This window comes from Coregonus clupeaformis, chromosome 17, assembly GCF_020615455.1.
Source record: "Coregonus clupeaformis isolate EN_2021a chromosome 17, ASM2061545v1, whole genome shotgun sequence".
Classification (NCBI taxonomy): Eukaryota; Metazoa; Chordata; class Actinopteri; order Salmoniformes; family Salmonidae; genus Coregonus; species Coregonus clupeaformis.
Window position 1 is genome coordinate 45,544,647 of NC_059208.1, and position 15,748 is coordinate 45,560,394.

General features: G+C 47.9%; 1 protein-coding gene across 1 annotated transcript in view; it reads right to left on the reverse strand.

Moving 5' to 3' along the window:
- Positions 1 to 7,098: 7,098 nt before the first annotated feature.
- The window catches only part of susd5 (sushi domain containing 5), a 44,146-nt gene continuing 35,496 nt past the window's right edge, over positions 7,099 to 15,748 (reverse strand). Inside the window, exons 3-4 of the mRNA XM_045226655.1 lie at positions 8,599 to 8,708; positions 7,099 to 7,370 (exon numbers count right to left, since the gene is read on the reverse strand). Coding sequence (XP_045082590.1) covers positions 7,105 to 7,370; positions 8,599 to 8,708 — 376 coding nt within the window. The 3' untranslated portion in view covers positions 7,099 to 7,104. The remainder of the gene's footprint in view (positions 7,371 to 8,598; positions 8,709 to 15,748) is intronic.

Genomic DNA, 15,748 nt, shown 5'->3' on the forward strand with positions numbered 1-15,748 from the left:
TTGTCATGAGCCCTCTCACTCCACCGGGTTACCACCTTAATGTGTTTCCACTATCTTCCACTCTGCTCATCTCTCTCTCTCTACTCAGCCTAACGAGCTCCACCTGTCCCTGCTCTGCTCGGCTCTAATTACTCTGCCAGCTGCGCTGCATTACCCACTAACCTCTCCCAGTATTTAAAGTCCCGTCTCTCAGCTCTCCTTTGTCAGATCGTCTGCAAAGCTCACACCCGGAACCTGTGTGCTCGCGCTTCTGGCTCACCCTTGTTTTGTGACCCCGGACCTGCCTGATTCTTGGATACTCTTCTGCCCCAGGAAACCAGACCTGCTTTCTGCCATTACGACTCCTGACTACTCTTCGACCCCGGTAACTCTGACCAGCCTTCTGCCTTGCTACAACGTATTTGGATTTCCCTTGAACTGTACTTCTGCCTTGTTTCATCCGCCCCGTTGTGTCTGTGTTTCCCTCCCCCCAGGACTTCTGGACCACCAACCACCCGCGTCATCGGACGCACCGCTGCCACTGGGGGGGCACAGACCCAGCACATTGGACGGGATAACCCCTGGAGCCTTCACTCACTCCCTACTTCCCCTTTTCCCTTAAGTTTAATAAACTTTCTGGTGTGACGCAATTGTGGTCCTCTTTGTCGTCTGTCTGAACCGTGACAGTACGATCTGACCATCATGGACTCAGCGCACACTTCCCCCGACATGGAAACCGAAGAACCTGAGCAACCCACCGCCATGCTACGCCTGGAACACACTGGAGAGAGAGCTAGGCCGCATGAGCGGCGACATCACTCTCTGCTTCAGGTCGGCCACCAACAGCATCAGCAGTTCCAGCAGCACCAGCAGCAGTCCCAGCAGCAGCAACAACAACTCGCCAGGATCATCCAACTCCTCACCAACCTTACCCCAGCCAGTCTGCCCACCAGCCCTGCCTCCGGGTCACCTGCCCCGGTCATTTCAGCCGCTGCCCCGGAACCCAAGATTGGAAACCCCGAGCGGTTCAACGGCGATTCTACCCAGGTCCGGCCATTCCTGACTAGCTGCCGACTTCAGTTCTCCTTGCAGCCAAGGACCTTCGCCACGGAGGGGCTAGGGTCGGGTATGCCATCACTCACCTGACGGGCCGAGCTCGACTCTGGGGAACAGCAGAGTTCGAACGTCAAACCCCGCATGTGCAACCTTCGACCTGTTTGCTGAGGAGATGCTGAAGGTGTTTGACCTGGATTCACCAACCGCAGAGGCGTCTCGTGAACTGTTCAGTATTCGACAAGGCAGACGTACAGTCGCAGACCATTCCATCGACTTCCGAACCCTGGCAAGACGAAGTTCTTGGAACACACCATCGTTGGTGGACGCGTTTCTTCCATAGCTTGGCTGACTATATCAAGGACGAGTTGGTCTCCCATGAACTGCCTTCCACTCTTGATGAAGCCATCGCACTGACTGTCCGGATCGACAGAAGGATACAGACCCGTCGTCGTGAGAGGGGGAGCCAAGGTCCACCAACTACTGGCATTCGGAGAGATCCGACTGGGCTCCTGTCAGCTACTGCCACTCACCCAAGTCAGCTTGATCAGTCTGAGCCTATGGAGATTGGGCGAGCCTCTCTCACTCCTGCAGAGCGCCAGCGCCGCTCACCTCAAACCTCTGCCTCTATTGTGGAGGTGATGGACATCGTGTGGTAACCTGCCCTTTAAAAGCCGAGCTCACCGGGCATAGGGGGAGTCCGGTTGAGCTCAATGACCATCCAGTCCTCCGACCGCAAACCCTTGCTGCAAGTTCACTTCCGCCTCTCTGACTCTACTCACACCCTGGCTGCTCTGGTGGATTCTGGCGCCGAAGCCAACATAATGGACATCAAGCTGGCACGCCAACTGGGACTGGAGAACCTCCGTTTGACACCTCCTATTCCTGCCCGGGCACTGGACGGACACTTACTCGGATCGGTCACTCATGTCACGGCCCCGGTCTTGATGGGTCTGTCCGGTAACCATCAAGAAACTATCCAGTTTCACCTGCTCCCCTCTCCAGGCCAACCCCTCATCCTGGGTTACCCATGGCTCCGCCGGCACAACCCTCAGCTCGACTGGGTGACCGGGGTGATCAGGGAGTGGGGAGAGGACTGCCACCGAACCTGCCTGCTTGCTGCCGCACTACCCCCTCGGCCAGTACCTACTAACTCCACCCCCTGACCTCTCCCATGTCCCAGAATGCCACCATGGTCTCAGAGAAGTGTTTAACAAAGCAAGAGCCACATCTCTGCCCCCCTCACCGACCGCATCGACTGTGCCATCGACCTCCTCCCTGGAACAGCCCCTCCAAGGGGGCCGTCTTTATTCGTTGTCTGCTCCTGAAAGAAGGTCCATGGAGGACTACATCAATGACTCTCTGTCCACAGGATTGATCCGTTCATCTTCATCTCCGGCTGGTGCTGGCTTCTTCTTGTGGGGAAGAGGGACGGATCTCTTCGCCCCTGCATCGACTACAGGGGACTCAACGACATCACAGTGAAAACCGCTACCCTCTCCCTCTGCTCACCTCTGCTTTTGAGTTGCTCCAGGAGCCACTGTTTTTACCAAGTTGGATCTCAGAAACGCTTACCACCTAGTGCGGATCCGGGAGGGAGATGAATGGAAGACCGCATTCAATACACCAACAGGCCACTACGAGTATCTGGTTATGCCTTTTGGCCTCACCAATGCTCCTGCTGTGTTCCAGGCTCTAGTGAATGATGTACTGCGGGACATGTTAAACAAGTTTGTCTTCGTTTACCTGGATGACATCTTAATCTACTCCAGAAACCTGTCTGAACACACCCGCCATGTCCAGCAAGTCCTTCATCGTCTTCTGGAGAATTCCCTCTACGCCAAGGCAGAGAAGTGTGAGTTTCACGTCAAGACAGTGGCCTTCCTGGGGTACATAGTGGCAGAGGGAAGTATCCAAATGGATCCTGCCAAAGTATCAGCAGTCACGTCATGGCCAGTTCCGGAGAACAGAAAGAAGCTGCAACAGTTTCTGGGGTTTGCTAACTTCTATAGAAAGTTTATCCGGAACTACAGTACCGTTGCTGCCCCTCTCACTGCTCTAACCAGCACCAAGCAACCCTTCACCTGGACCCCAGCAGCCGACAAGGCCTTCAGTACCCTCAAGGTAAGGTTCACCTCCGCTCCCATCCTCCAGATGCCTGACGTGGACCGGCAATTCATTGTGGAGGTGGACGCCTCGGATGTGGGAGTTGGTGCTGTGATTTCTCAGTGGGCTGCGGAGGATAGGAAGCTCCATCCCTGTGCCTTTTTCTCACGTCGGTTGTCCCCCTCTGAGTGCAATTACGACATAGGGAACCGAGAGCTGCTGGCTGTGAAGCTTGCCTTGGAGGAGTGGCGTCACTGGCTGGAGGGGTCCACCATTCCATTTCGTTTGGACCGATCATAAGAACTTGGAGTACATCCGCACGGCCAAACGGTTGAACTCCAGGCAGTCCCGCTGGGCCCTGTTCTTCACCAGGTTTAATTTCACTCTGTCATACCGGCCTGGATCACGCAACACCAAGCCAGACGCCCTCTCCCGTCAATTCCAGAAGGATGACACCCCTCCAAGGATCCTGTGTCGATTCTGCCAAGTCCCTGCATCGTAGCAGCTCTGACCTGGGCTGTTGAGGAACAGGTGCTGGAAGCTCTCCGTAACCAGCCCGGTCCCAGCACTTGCCCAGCTGACCGCCTTTGTCCCCGAAAACCTAAGGTCCCAGGTCGTTCAGTGGGGGGCATGACTCCCGCCTAGCTTGTCACCCTGGCTCCACCCGCACTTACAACCTGCTCGCCCAGAGGTTCTGGTGGCCCGCTCTGAGAAAGGATGTACGGGAATTCGTCCAAGCCTGCCCCATCTGCAACCAACACAAGTCGTCCTGCCAGCCCCCAGCCGGATTGCTGCAGCCCCTGCCTGTGCCCAGACGTCCCCTGGTCTCACATCGCCCTTGACTTTGTCACGGGGCTGCCCCCTTCAAGGGGGCAAGACCGTCATTCTCACCATAGTTGACCGATTCAGCAAGATGGCACACTTCATTCCCCTCCCCAAGCTCCCAACCGCCAAGGAGACCGCCCAGGTGGTCCTGGAACACGTCTTCCGGATCCACGGACTGCCAAAGGATGTAGTTTCTGACCGTGGTCCACAATTCTCCTCCGCTTTTTGGAAGGAGTTCTGTCACCTGCTGGGAGCCACAGTCAGTCTGACTTCCGGATTCCATCCCCAATCCAATGGGCAGTCAGAGCGGGCAAATCAGGAGCTCGAGAAGGCACTGCGATGCATGACTTCACGCAACCCCCCACTCCTGGTCGCAGCAATTGACATGGGTGGAGTACGCACACAATTCTCTGACCTGCTCTGCCATCGGTATGTCCCCTTTCCAATGTGTTTATGGATACCAGCCTCCCCTCTATTTGCCAGTCAGGAAGGGGAGGTTACTTGCCCATCTGCACTTGCGTTTGCCCGTCGATGTCGCCGCACCTGGTCACAGGCCCGAGCCACACTTCTCAGATCCGTTGCCAGCTACACTACCGGGGCCAACCGTCGGAGAATCCCTGCTCCCACCTACCATGTTGGTCAAAGGGTGTGGTTGTCGTCAAGGAACCTGCCACTCAGGGTGGAGTCGCAGAAGTTGGCACCTCGGTTCATTGGCCCATTCCCTATCATAAGAGTGATTAGCCCAACTGCTGTCCGGCTCCAACTGCCTAATTCCATGAGGGTGCACCCCACTTTCCATGTGTCTAAGATTAAGCCCATTCATGAGAGTCCGCTGGTCCCTGCTGCGCCTTGTCCTCCTCCTCCACGGCTCGTCGATGGTGGTCTGGTTTACACCGTCCGCCGCCTGCTTCGGTCCAGACGGAGGGGTAGGGGTCTCCAGTACCTCATTGACTGGGAGGGCTATGGACCTGAGGAAAGGACCTGGGTGCCAGCTAGTCGGATTGTGGATAGGACTCTCATCACCGCCTTCCACCAACGGCATCCTGATCAACCTGCAATCCGTAGGGGCCGCCCCAGAGGGATCCCTAACCGTCCTGCCCGCTCGGCTTCCTGTCCTGTGCCTGATCCTGTCTCGGGACCTGTCCCATCTCCCGACCACGGCCCTCCGGCTTCCTCCGAGGATGAGGGCGTTCGCTCGGACCGTTCGGGAGGAGTTCTAGCCTCCTCCGGCTCCCCTCCTCCCGCCCGGCGTGGTGTTGCTCTTGGGACTTCTGGGGGCCGTCCCCTTGGGGGGTTCTGTCATGAGCCCTCTCACTCCACCGGGTTACCACCTTAATGTGTTTCCACTATCTTCCACTCTGCTCATCTCTCTCTCCTACTCAGCCTAACGAGCTCCACCTGTCCCTGCTCTGCTCGGCTCTAATTACTCTGCCAGCTGCGCTGCATTACCCACTAACCTCTCCCAGTATTTAAAGTCCCGTCTCTCAGCTCTCCTTTGTCAGATCGTCTGCAAAGCTCACACCCGGAACCTGTGTGCTCGCGCTTCTGGCTCACCCTTGTTTTGTGACCCCGGACCTGCCTGATTCTTGGATACTCTTCTGCCCCAGGAAAACCAGACCTGCTTTCTGCCATTACGACTCCTGACTACTCTTCGACCCGGTAACTCTGACCAGCCTTCTGCCTTGCTCACAACGTATTTGGATTTCCCTTGAACTGTACTTCTGCCTTGTTTCATCCGCCCCGTTGTGTCTGTGTTTCCTCCCCCCAGGACTTCTGGACCACCAACCACCGAGCGTCATCGGACGCACCGCTGCCCACTGGGGGGGCACAGACCCAGCACATTGGACGGGATAACCCCTGGAGCCTTCACTCACTCCCTACTTCCCTTTTCCCCTTAAGTTTAATAAACTTTCTGGTGTGACGCAATTGTGGTCCTCTTGTCGTCTGTCTGAACCGTGACATGAATAAAACAAAGCTGCGCTCAAGGCTCACGCACAAGCACTTGAATTACATCCTGAAGTTGGCTGCCACTCAGGATGTGACGCCTGATATTGATGCGCTGGTGAAAGCTAAAAGATGCCAGGTATCAGGAGTCAAATAAACTATGCAACCCCACTTAAAGTGCTGCATGAGACACCCTGATATAGTTCTGTGATCTGTGATATACTTCTGTGAATCACTGAGGCATTGTGTGTTTGTGTGTTGTTTGTCCTCAGAATTTCAAATAACTTGAGGTGTTTTATGATTAATAGTGATGTTGTGCTTTTGGACACACTGTCCTCAGGCTCCAGCTTTATGTTTATATGTTTTTATGTTGATGTGCTATTGTTTTTAATTGATTTTATTTTATTTGTATATTTAACCTATTCTTGACTCTGTGGTTCTTGCACTTGTTTGGGGAACAGGATTTCATTATTTGTATCTACATTTCTGCCTGAGAAATGACACCCTGATATAGTTCTGTGATCTGTGATATACTTCTGTGAATCACTGAGGCATTGTGTGTTTGTGTGTTCTTTTTCTTTAGAATTTTCAAATAAACTTCAGGTGTTTTATGATTAATAGTGATGTTGTGCTTGTACTATTTTGGACACACTGTCCTCAGGCTCCAGCTTTATGTTTTATGTTGATAGTATTAAAACAAAGAAAACAATCTGAAGTTGTTGTTTTTAAGTTATATATACCATGATTTTACCGGTCCGGCCCACTTGGGAATAGATTTTCCTCCATGTGGCCCCTGAGCTAAAATGAGTTTGACACCCCTGGTATAGAGACTCATAGTCAACGTGGACTTGGCATTCTGTCTCCCAGTGCAGACTAGCTAGCTGTCTTCCGGTCCTCTCCTCTACCCCATCCTTCTCTTATCCTCCTCCACATGCCTAGTGATGGCATCTATCACAGAGGTGTCATGGCAGCCGTTTATATCTCTCACTCACAACTGGGATGCTGTTTTATAACAGGCATAAATCAGACCCTAGGCCTAGGGCATATCTAAAATGGCGCCCTATTCCCTATGTAGTGCATTGACTTGAGCAAAAAGTATTGCACTTCACATGAAAATATAATTATAGAAAAGTATGGAACTGATGTGATTACTAATAACCAGGAAGTGGAGAGTGACCTCATCAAAGCTTCCTGTGGTCAGAGGTCACAGCTCTGAGGTGAGATGTCAGGGAAACATGAAACCAGCTGATGCACACACACACACACACATTTACCTTTTACACAGAGCTGTACCAGTCCATACCACTCTCCACAGCTGTCACACAGCAGGCTGAAGGCTGAGTGGCCGCTGGGCATCACATGACCAGGAAGACAGGAGTACAGCAGCTCGTCCCCCATCTCAAACCCTGTGTGGCCCTGGAGATGCGTGTTGGGGAATGCAGGGGGGTCTCCACATGGAACACCTGACAGGTATAACATAATTAGGTTAGGTTCGATTATATCACAATTATGTTATGACAGTTAGGTTATATACACAGTTATAAGTAATAACATACAGTGTTAGGACATGCTTTTCTATCTGTCCTTCTCAGTAGGGGAGACAGAGGCTGGTTGTCACAGATTGGTTGGCTTATAACTGGAGCCTGGATGGTCCTCAAAGTTACTTAAGTGGCATGTACAACATGGCTGATCTCTAATAAAGTGGGCACAGATTTAAATGTTTCTCGCCTATTTCCACTTCTCTCTTTGCGGTGTTACAGCTCCCACAGTAACTCTCCTGTTCCTCAGTTAAAACCCAAACATCAGTCTTGGGTGTCGTCCAACAGGGGCCCGGTCCAAAAACAACTTCTAACCCCATCCCTTCTATGTCCACTGGAATGGAGAGGTGTATGTGTAATGGAGGTGAACCACGCTCGGTTGATGGGTAAGCTGAGGCTTTAGCTCAGTGGGCTAACACAATCTTGTTGCACACAGATGACCCAGATTCAAACCCAGTCAATCACTTAAGCAACATAGCTGAAGCAGGAGAGAGAGAGAGAGAGAGAGAGAGAGAGAGAGAGAGAGAGAGAGAGAGAGAGAGAGAGAGAGAGAGAGAGAGAGAGAGAGAGAGAGAGAGAGAGAAACTGACTGCCAGCCCAACACCAAGTCAGCTCTATATTACTCCTATCTATACCTACTTTACATTGTTTGTGAGATCAGACAGAATATCACTATAATCCGGGTGTTCCTTTCTGGAAATTGTTTCATTTCAGCGTATCTAATCTGTAAACATTTAAACTGTATTAAATGATAACTTTTTTTAATTGCACAAAAAATCAACACTCACCAAATAAAGTTATCTTTCTTCTCTTTCTTGTAATGTGAGTGTAGAAACGGTGCGTTAAATCCCCGACCAAGCTTTAGCATGCTTATAGATGCAACGGAAAGACAATGTATTCCATTGAGCCCATTTTAGCCATTACCACACTGTTTGACAGGTCATTACAAACGTTTCTGCGATCGTACCGTTAAAGGGAAAAAACAAATGGCACAAGGAAGAGTGGGAAAGAGTTGCCAGAGTAAAATGAAAGCAATCAATCCAGCAAGATATAAGTGACAACACAGGAAATAAAAGGCTGACGAAGACAGATCCTCAGGTGGGCGGGCATGTGCGTTGCAAGAGTGTGTGTCTGTGAGTGTGTGTGTACTGACCCTTGTCTTTGACACAGAAGACATCCAGGTGTGTGTTATCCTCTGTAGCGTTCTCTATCTTCACATCCACTGCCTTCAGAGCACTGCCCACGTTACTACACACTGGAGTCCTGGAGAAACACACAAACATCATGTTACACACTGGTCATTGATGGAGAGGGAGCGGAAAAGGAGAGAGACAGAAGGTAGAGAGATGTGGATAGAGAAGGAGAAAGACAGAAGGTAGAGAGATGTAGATAGAGAAGGAGAGAGACAGAAGGTAGAGAGATGTAGATAGAGAAGGAGAGAGACAGAAGGTAGAGATATGTAGATAGAGAAGGAGGGAGACAGAAGGTAAAGAGAAGTAGATAGAGAAGGAGAGAGACAGAAGGTAGAGAGATGTAGATTGAGAAGGAGAGAGACAGAAGATGGAGAGAGACAGAAGCTAGAGAGATGTAGATAGAGAAGGAGAGGGACAGAAGGTAGAGAGATGTAGATAGAGAAGGAGAGGGACAGAAGGAAGAGAGATGTAGATAGAGAAGGAGAGGGACAGAGGGTAGAGAGATGTAGATAGAGAAGGAGAGAGTCAGATGGTAGAGAGATGTAGACAGAGGAGAGAGACAGAAGGTAGAGAGATATAGATAGAGACAGAAGATAGAGAGATGTAGATAGAAAAGGAGAGAGACAGAAGTTAGAGAGATGTAGATAGAGAAGGAGAGGGACAGAGGGTAGAGAGATGTAGATAGAGAAGGAGAGAGTCAGATGGTAGAGAGATGTAGACAGAGGAGAGAGACAGAAGGTAGAGAGATATAGATAGAGACAGAAGATAGAGAGATGTAGATAGAAAAGGAGAGAGACAGAAGTTAGAGAGATGTAGATAGAGAAGGAGAGAGACAGAAGGTAGAGAGATGTAGATAGAGAAGGAGGGAGATAGATGGTAGAGAGATGTAGATAGAGAAGGAGAGAGTCAGATGGTAGAGAGATGTAGACAGAGGAGAGAGACAGAAGGTAGAGAGATATAGATAGAGACAGAAGATAGAGAGATGTAGATAGAAAAGGAGAGAGACAGAAGTTAGAGAGATGTAGATAGAGAAGGAGAGAGACAGAAGGTAGAGAGATGTAGATAGAGAAGGAGAGAGACAGAAGGTAGAGAGATGTAGATAGAGAAGGAGAGGGACAGAAAATAGAGAGATGTAGATTGAGAAGGAGAGAGACAGAAGAAGGAGAGAGACAGATGGTGGAGAGATGTAGATAGAGAAGGAGAGAGACAGAAGATAGAGAAATGTAGATAGAGAAGGCGAGAGAAAGAAGATGGAGAGAGAAAGTAGCTAGAGATATGTAGATAGAGTAGGAGAGAGACAGAAGCTAGAGAGATGTAGATAGAGAAGGAGAGAGACAGAAGGTAGAGAGATGTAGATTGAGAAGGAGAGAGACAGAAGATGGAGAGAGACAGAAGCTAGAGAGATGTAGATAGAGAAGGAGAGAGACAGAAGCTAGAGAAATGTAGATAGAGAAGGAGAGAGACAGAAGGTAGAGAGATGTAGATAGAGAAGGAGAGGGACAGAATGTATAGAGATGTAGATAGAGAAGGAGAGGGACAGAAGGAAGAGAGATGTAGATAAAGAAGGAGAGAGACTGAAAGTAGAAAGATGTAGATAGAGATGGAGAGAGACAGAAGGAAAGAGATGTAGATAGAGAAGGAGAGGGACATAAGGTAGAGAAATGTAGATAGAGAAGGAGAGAGACAGAAGGTAGAGAGATTTAGACAGAGAAGGAGAGAGACAGAAGGTAGAGAGATATAAATAGAGACAGAAGATAGAGAGATGTATATAGAAAAGGAGAGAGACAGAAGGTAGAGAGATGTAGATAGAGAAGGAGAGAGACAGAAGGTAGAGAGATGTAGATAGAGCAGGAGAGGGACAGAAGGTAGAGAGATGTATATAAAGAAGAAGAAAGACAGAATGTAGAGAGATGTAGATAGAGAAGGAGAGAGACAGAAGGTAGAGAGATGTAGATAGAGAAGGAGAGGGACATAAGGTAGAGATATGTAGATATAGAAGGAGAGGGACAGAAAATAGAGTGATGTAGATAGAGAAGGCGAGAGAAAGAAGATGGAGAGAGAAAGAAGCTAGAGAGATGTAGATAGAGAAGGAGAGAGACAGAAGCTAGAGAGATGTAGATAGAGAAGGAGAGAGACAGGAAGTAGAGAGATGTAGATTGAGAAGGAGAGAGACAGAAGATGGAGAGAGACAGAAGCTAGAGAGGTGTAGATAGAGAAGGAAAGAGACAGAAGCTAGAGAAATGAACATAGAGAAGGAGAGAGACAGAAGGTAGAGAGATGTAGATAGAGAAGGAGAGGGACAGAAGGTAGAGAGATGTAGATAAAGAAGGAGAGAGACTGAAAGTAGAGAGATGTAGATAGAGAAGAAGAGAGACAGAAGAAAAAGAGATGTAGATAGAGAAGGAGAGAGACAGAAGATAGAGAGATGTAGATAGGAAAGGCAAGAGAAAGAAGCTAGAGACGTAGATAGAGGAGAGAGACAGAAGGTAGAGAGATGTAGATAGAGAAGGAGAGAGACAGAAGGTAGAGAGAAGGAGATAGAGAAGGAGATGGTCAGAAGGTAGAGAGATGTAGATAGAGAAGGAAAGAGACAGAAGCTAGAGATGTAGATAGAGAAGGAGAGAGACAGAAGGTAGAGAGATGTAGATAGAGAAGGAGCTGGACAGACGCTAGAGAGATGTAGATAGAGAAGGAGAGAGACAGAAGGTAGAGAGATGTAGATAGAGAAGGAGAGGGATAGAATGTATAGAGATTTAGATATAGAAGGAGAGGGACAGAAGGTAGAGAGATGTAGATAAACAAGGAGAGGGACAGAAGGTAGAGAGATGGAGATAAAGATGGAGAGGGACAGAAGGTACAGAGATGTAGATAGAGAAGGAGAGAGACAGAAGGTAGAGAGATGTAGATTGAGAAGGAGAGAGAGAGAAGATGGAGAGAGACAGAAGCTAGAGAGATGTAGATAGAGAAGGAGAGAGACAGAAGGTAGAGAGATGTAGATAGAGAAGGAGATGGACAGAAGCTAGAGAGATGTAGATAGAGAAGGAGAGAGACAGAAGGTAGAGAGATGTAGATAGAGAAGGAGAGGGACAGAAGGTAGAGAGATGTAGATATAGAAGGAGAGGGACAGAAGGTAGAGAGATGTAGATAAACAAGGAGAGGGACAGAAGGTAGAGAGATGTAGATAAAGAGGGAGAGGGACAGAAGGTACAGAGATGTAGATAGAGAAGGAGAGAGACAGAAGGTAGAGAGATGTAGATTGAGAAGGAGAGAGACAGAAGATGGAGAGAGACAGAAGCTAGAGAGATGTAGATAGAGAAGGAGAGAGACAGAAGGTAGAGAGATGTAGATAGAGAAGGAGAGAGAAAGAAGCTAGAGATGTAGATAGAGAAGGAGAGAGAAAGAAGGTAGAGAGATGTAGATAGAGAAGGAAAGACACAGAAGCTAGAGATGTAGATAGAGAAGGAGAGAGACAGAAGGTAGAGAGATGTAGATAGAGAAGGAGCTGGACAGAAGGTAGAGAGATGTAGATAGAGAAGGAAGGGAGACAGAAGTTAGAGAGATTTAGATAGAGAAGGAGAGAGACAGAAGATAGAGTGATGTAGACAGAGAAGGAGAGAGACGGAAGGTAGAGAGATGTAGAAAGAGAAGGAGAGAGACAGAAGGTAGAGAGATGCAGAAAGAGACAGAAGGTAGAGAGATGTAGTTAGAGACAGAATGTAGAGTGATGTAGACAGAGAAGGAGAGAGACAGAAGATAGAGATGTAGATAGAGAAGGAGAAGGGACAGAAGGTAGAGAGATGTAGATAGAGAAGGAGAAGGGACAGAAGGTAGAGAGATGTAGATAGAGAAGGAGAGGGACAGAAGGTAGAGAGATGTAGATAGAGAAGGAGAAGGGACAGAAGGTAGAGAGATGTAGATAGAGAAGGAGAGGGACAGAAGGTAGAGAGATGTAGATAAAGAAGGAGAGAGACTGAAAGTAGAGAGATGTAGATAGAGAAGGAGAGAGACAGAAGGAAAAGAGATGTAGATAGAGAAGGAGAGAGACAGAAGATAGAGAGATGTAGATAGGGAAGGCAAGAGAAAGAAGCTAGAGACGTAGATAGAGGAGAGAGACATAAGGTAGAGAGATGTAAATAGAGAAGGAGAGGGACAGAGGGTAGAGAGATGTAGATAAATAAGGAGAGGGACAGAAGGTAGAGAGATGTAGATAGAGAAGGAGGGGGACAGAAGGTAGAGAGATTTAGATATAGAAGGAGAGGGACAGAAGGTAGAGAGATGTAGATAAACAAGGAGAGGGACAGAAGGTAGAGAGATGTAGATAAAGAGGGAGAGGGACAGAAGGTACAGAGATGTAGATAGAGAAGGAGAGAGACAGAAGGTAGAGAGATGTAGATTGAGAAGGAGAGAGAGAGAAGATGGAGAGAGACAGAAGCTAGAGAGATGTAGATAGAGAAGGAGAGAGACAGAAGGTAGAGAGATGTAGATAGAGAAGGAGAGAGAAAGAAGCTAGAGATGTAGATAGAGAAGGAGAGAGAAAGAAAGAAGGTAGAGAGATGTAGATAGAGAAGGAAAGACACAGAAGCTAGAGATGTAGATAGAGAAGGAGAGAGACAGAAGGTAGAGAGATGTAGATAGAGAAGGAGCTGGACAGAAGGTAGAGAGATGTAGATAGAGAAGGAAGGGAGACAGAAGTTAGAGAGATTTAGATAGAGAAGGAGAGAGACAGAAGATAGAGTGATGTAGACAGAGAAGGAGAGAGACGGAAGGTAGAGAGATGTAGAAAGAGAAGGAGAGAGACAGAAGGTAGAGAGATGCAAGAAAGAGACAGAAGGTAGAGAGATGTAGTTAGAGGGGACAGAATGTAGAGTGATGTAGACAGAGAAGGAGAGAGACAGAAGATAGAGATGTAGATAGAGAAGGAGAAGGGACAGAAGGTAGAGAGATGTAGATGGAGAAGGGACAGACGGTAGAGAGATGTAGATAGAGAAGGAGAGGGACAGAAGGTAGAGAGATGTAGATAGAGAAGGAGAAGGGACAGAAGGTATAGAGATGTAGATAGAGAAGGAGAGGGACAGAAGGTAGAGAGATGTAGATAAAGAAGGAGAGAGACTGAAAGTAGAGAAATGTAGATAGAGAAGGAGAGAGACAGAAGGAAAAGAGAAGTAGATAGAGAAGGAGAGAGACAGAAGATAGAGAGATGTAGATAGGGAAGGCAAGAGAAAGAAGCTAGAGACGCAGATAGAGGAGAGAGACATAAGGTAGAGAGATGTAAATAGAGAAGGAGAGGGACAGAGGGTAGAGAGATGTAGATAAATAAGGAGAGGGACAGAAGGTAGAGAGATGTAGATAAAGAGGGAGAGAGACAGAAGGTAGAGAGATGTAGATAGAGAAGGAAAGAGACAGAAGGTAGAGAGATGTAGATAGAGAAGGAGAGAGACCGGAGGTAGAGAGGTGTAGATTGAGAAGGAGAGAGACAGAATATGGAGAGAGAAAGAAGCTATAGAGATGTAGATAGAGAAGGAGAGAGACAGAAGCTAGAAAAATGTAGATAGAGAAGGAGAGAGACAGAATGTAGAGAGAAGTAGATAGAGAAGGAGATGGTCAGAAGGTAGAGAGATGTAGATAGAGAAGGAAAGGGACATAAGGAAGAGAGATGTAGATAGAGAAGGAGAGAGACAGAAGCTAGAGAAATGTAGATAGAGAAGGAGAGAGACAGAAAGTAGAGAGATGTAGATAGAGAAGTAGCGGGACAGAAGGAAGAGAGATGTAGAGAAAGAAGGAGAGGGACAGAAGGAAGGAAGAGAGATGTAGATAAAGAAGGAGAGAGACTGAAAGTAGAGAGATGTAGATAGAGAAGGAGAGAGACAGAAGGTAGAGAGATGTAGATAGAGAAGGAGAGAGACAGAAGATAGAGAGATGTAGATAGAGAAGGAGAGAGACAGAAGGTAGAGAGATGTAGATAGAGAAGGAGCGGGACAGAAGGTAGAGAGATGTAGATAGAGAAGGAGAGAGACAGAAGGTAGAGAGATGTAGATAGAGAAGGAGAGAGACAGAAGGTAGAGTGATGTAGACAGAGAAGGAGAGAGACAGAAGGTAGAGAGATGTAGATAGAGAAGGAGAGAGACAGAAGGTAGAGAGATGTAGAAAGAGACAGAAGGTAGAGAGATGTAGTTAGAGACAGAATGTAGAGTGATGTAGACAGAGAAGGAGAGAGACAGAAGATAGAGATGTAGATAGAGAAGGAGAAGGGACAGAAGGTAGAGAGATGTAGATGGAGAAGGGACAGACGGTAGAGAGATGTAGATAGAGAAGGAGAGGGACAGAAGGTAGAGAGATGTAGATAGAGAAGGAGAGAGGGACAGAAGGTAGAGAGATGTAGATAGAGAAGGAGAGGGACAGAAGGTAGAGAGATGTAGATAAAGAAGGAGAGAGACTGAAAGTAGAGAGATGTAGATAGAGAAGGAGAGAGACAGAAGGAAAAGAGATGTAGATAGAGAAGGAGAGAGACAGAAGATAGAGAGATGTAGATAGAGAAGGCAGAGAAAAGAAGCTAGAGATGCAGATAGAGAGAGAGACAGAAGGTAAAGAGATGTAGATAGAGAAGGAGAGAGACAGAAGGTAGAGAGATGTAGATAGAGAAGGAGAGGGACAGAAGGTAGAGAGATGTAGATAGAGAAGGAGAGAGACAGAAGGTAGAGAGATGTAGATAGAGAAGGAAAGAGACAGAAGGTAGAGAGATGTAGATAGAGAAGGAGAGAGACAGAAGGTAGAGAGGTGTAGATTGAGAAGGAGAGAGACAGAATATGGAGAGAGAAAAGCTATAGAGATGTAGATAGAGAAGGAGAGAGACAGAAGCTAGAGAGATGTAGATAGAGAAGGAGAGAGACAGAAGGTAGAGAGATGTAGATAGAGAAGGAGAGGGACAGAAGGTAGAGAGATGTAGATAGAGAAGGAGAAGGGACAGAAGGTAGAGAGATGTAGATAGAGAAGGAGAGAGGCAGAAGCTAGAGAGATGTAGATAGAGAAGGAGAGAGACAGAAGGTAGAGAGATGTAGATAGAGAAGGAGCGGGACAGAAGGTAGAGAGATGTAGATAGAGAAGGAGAGGGAC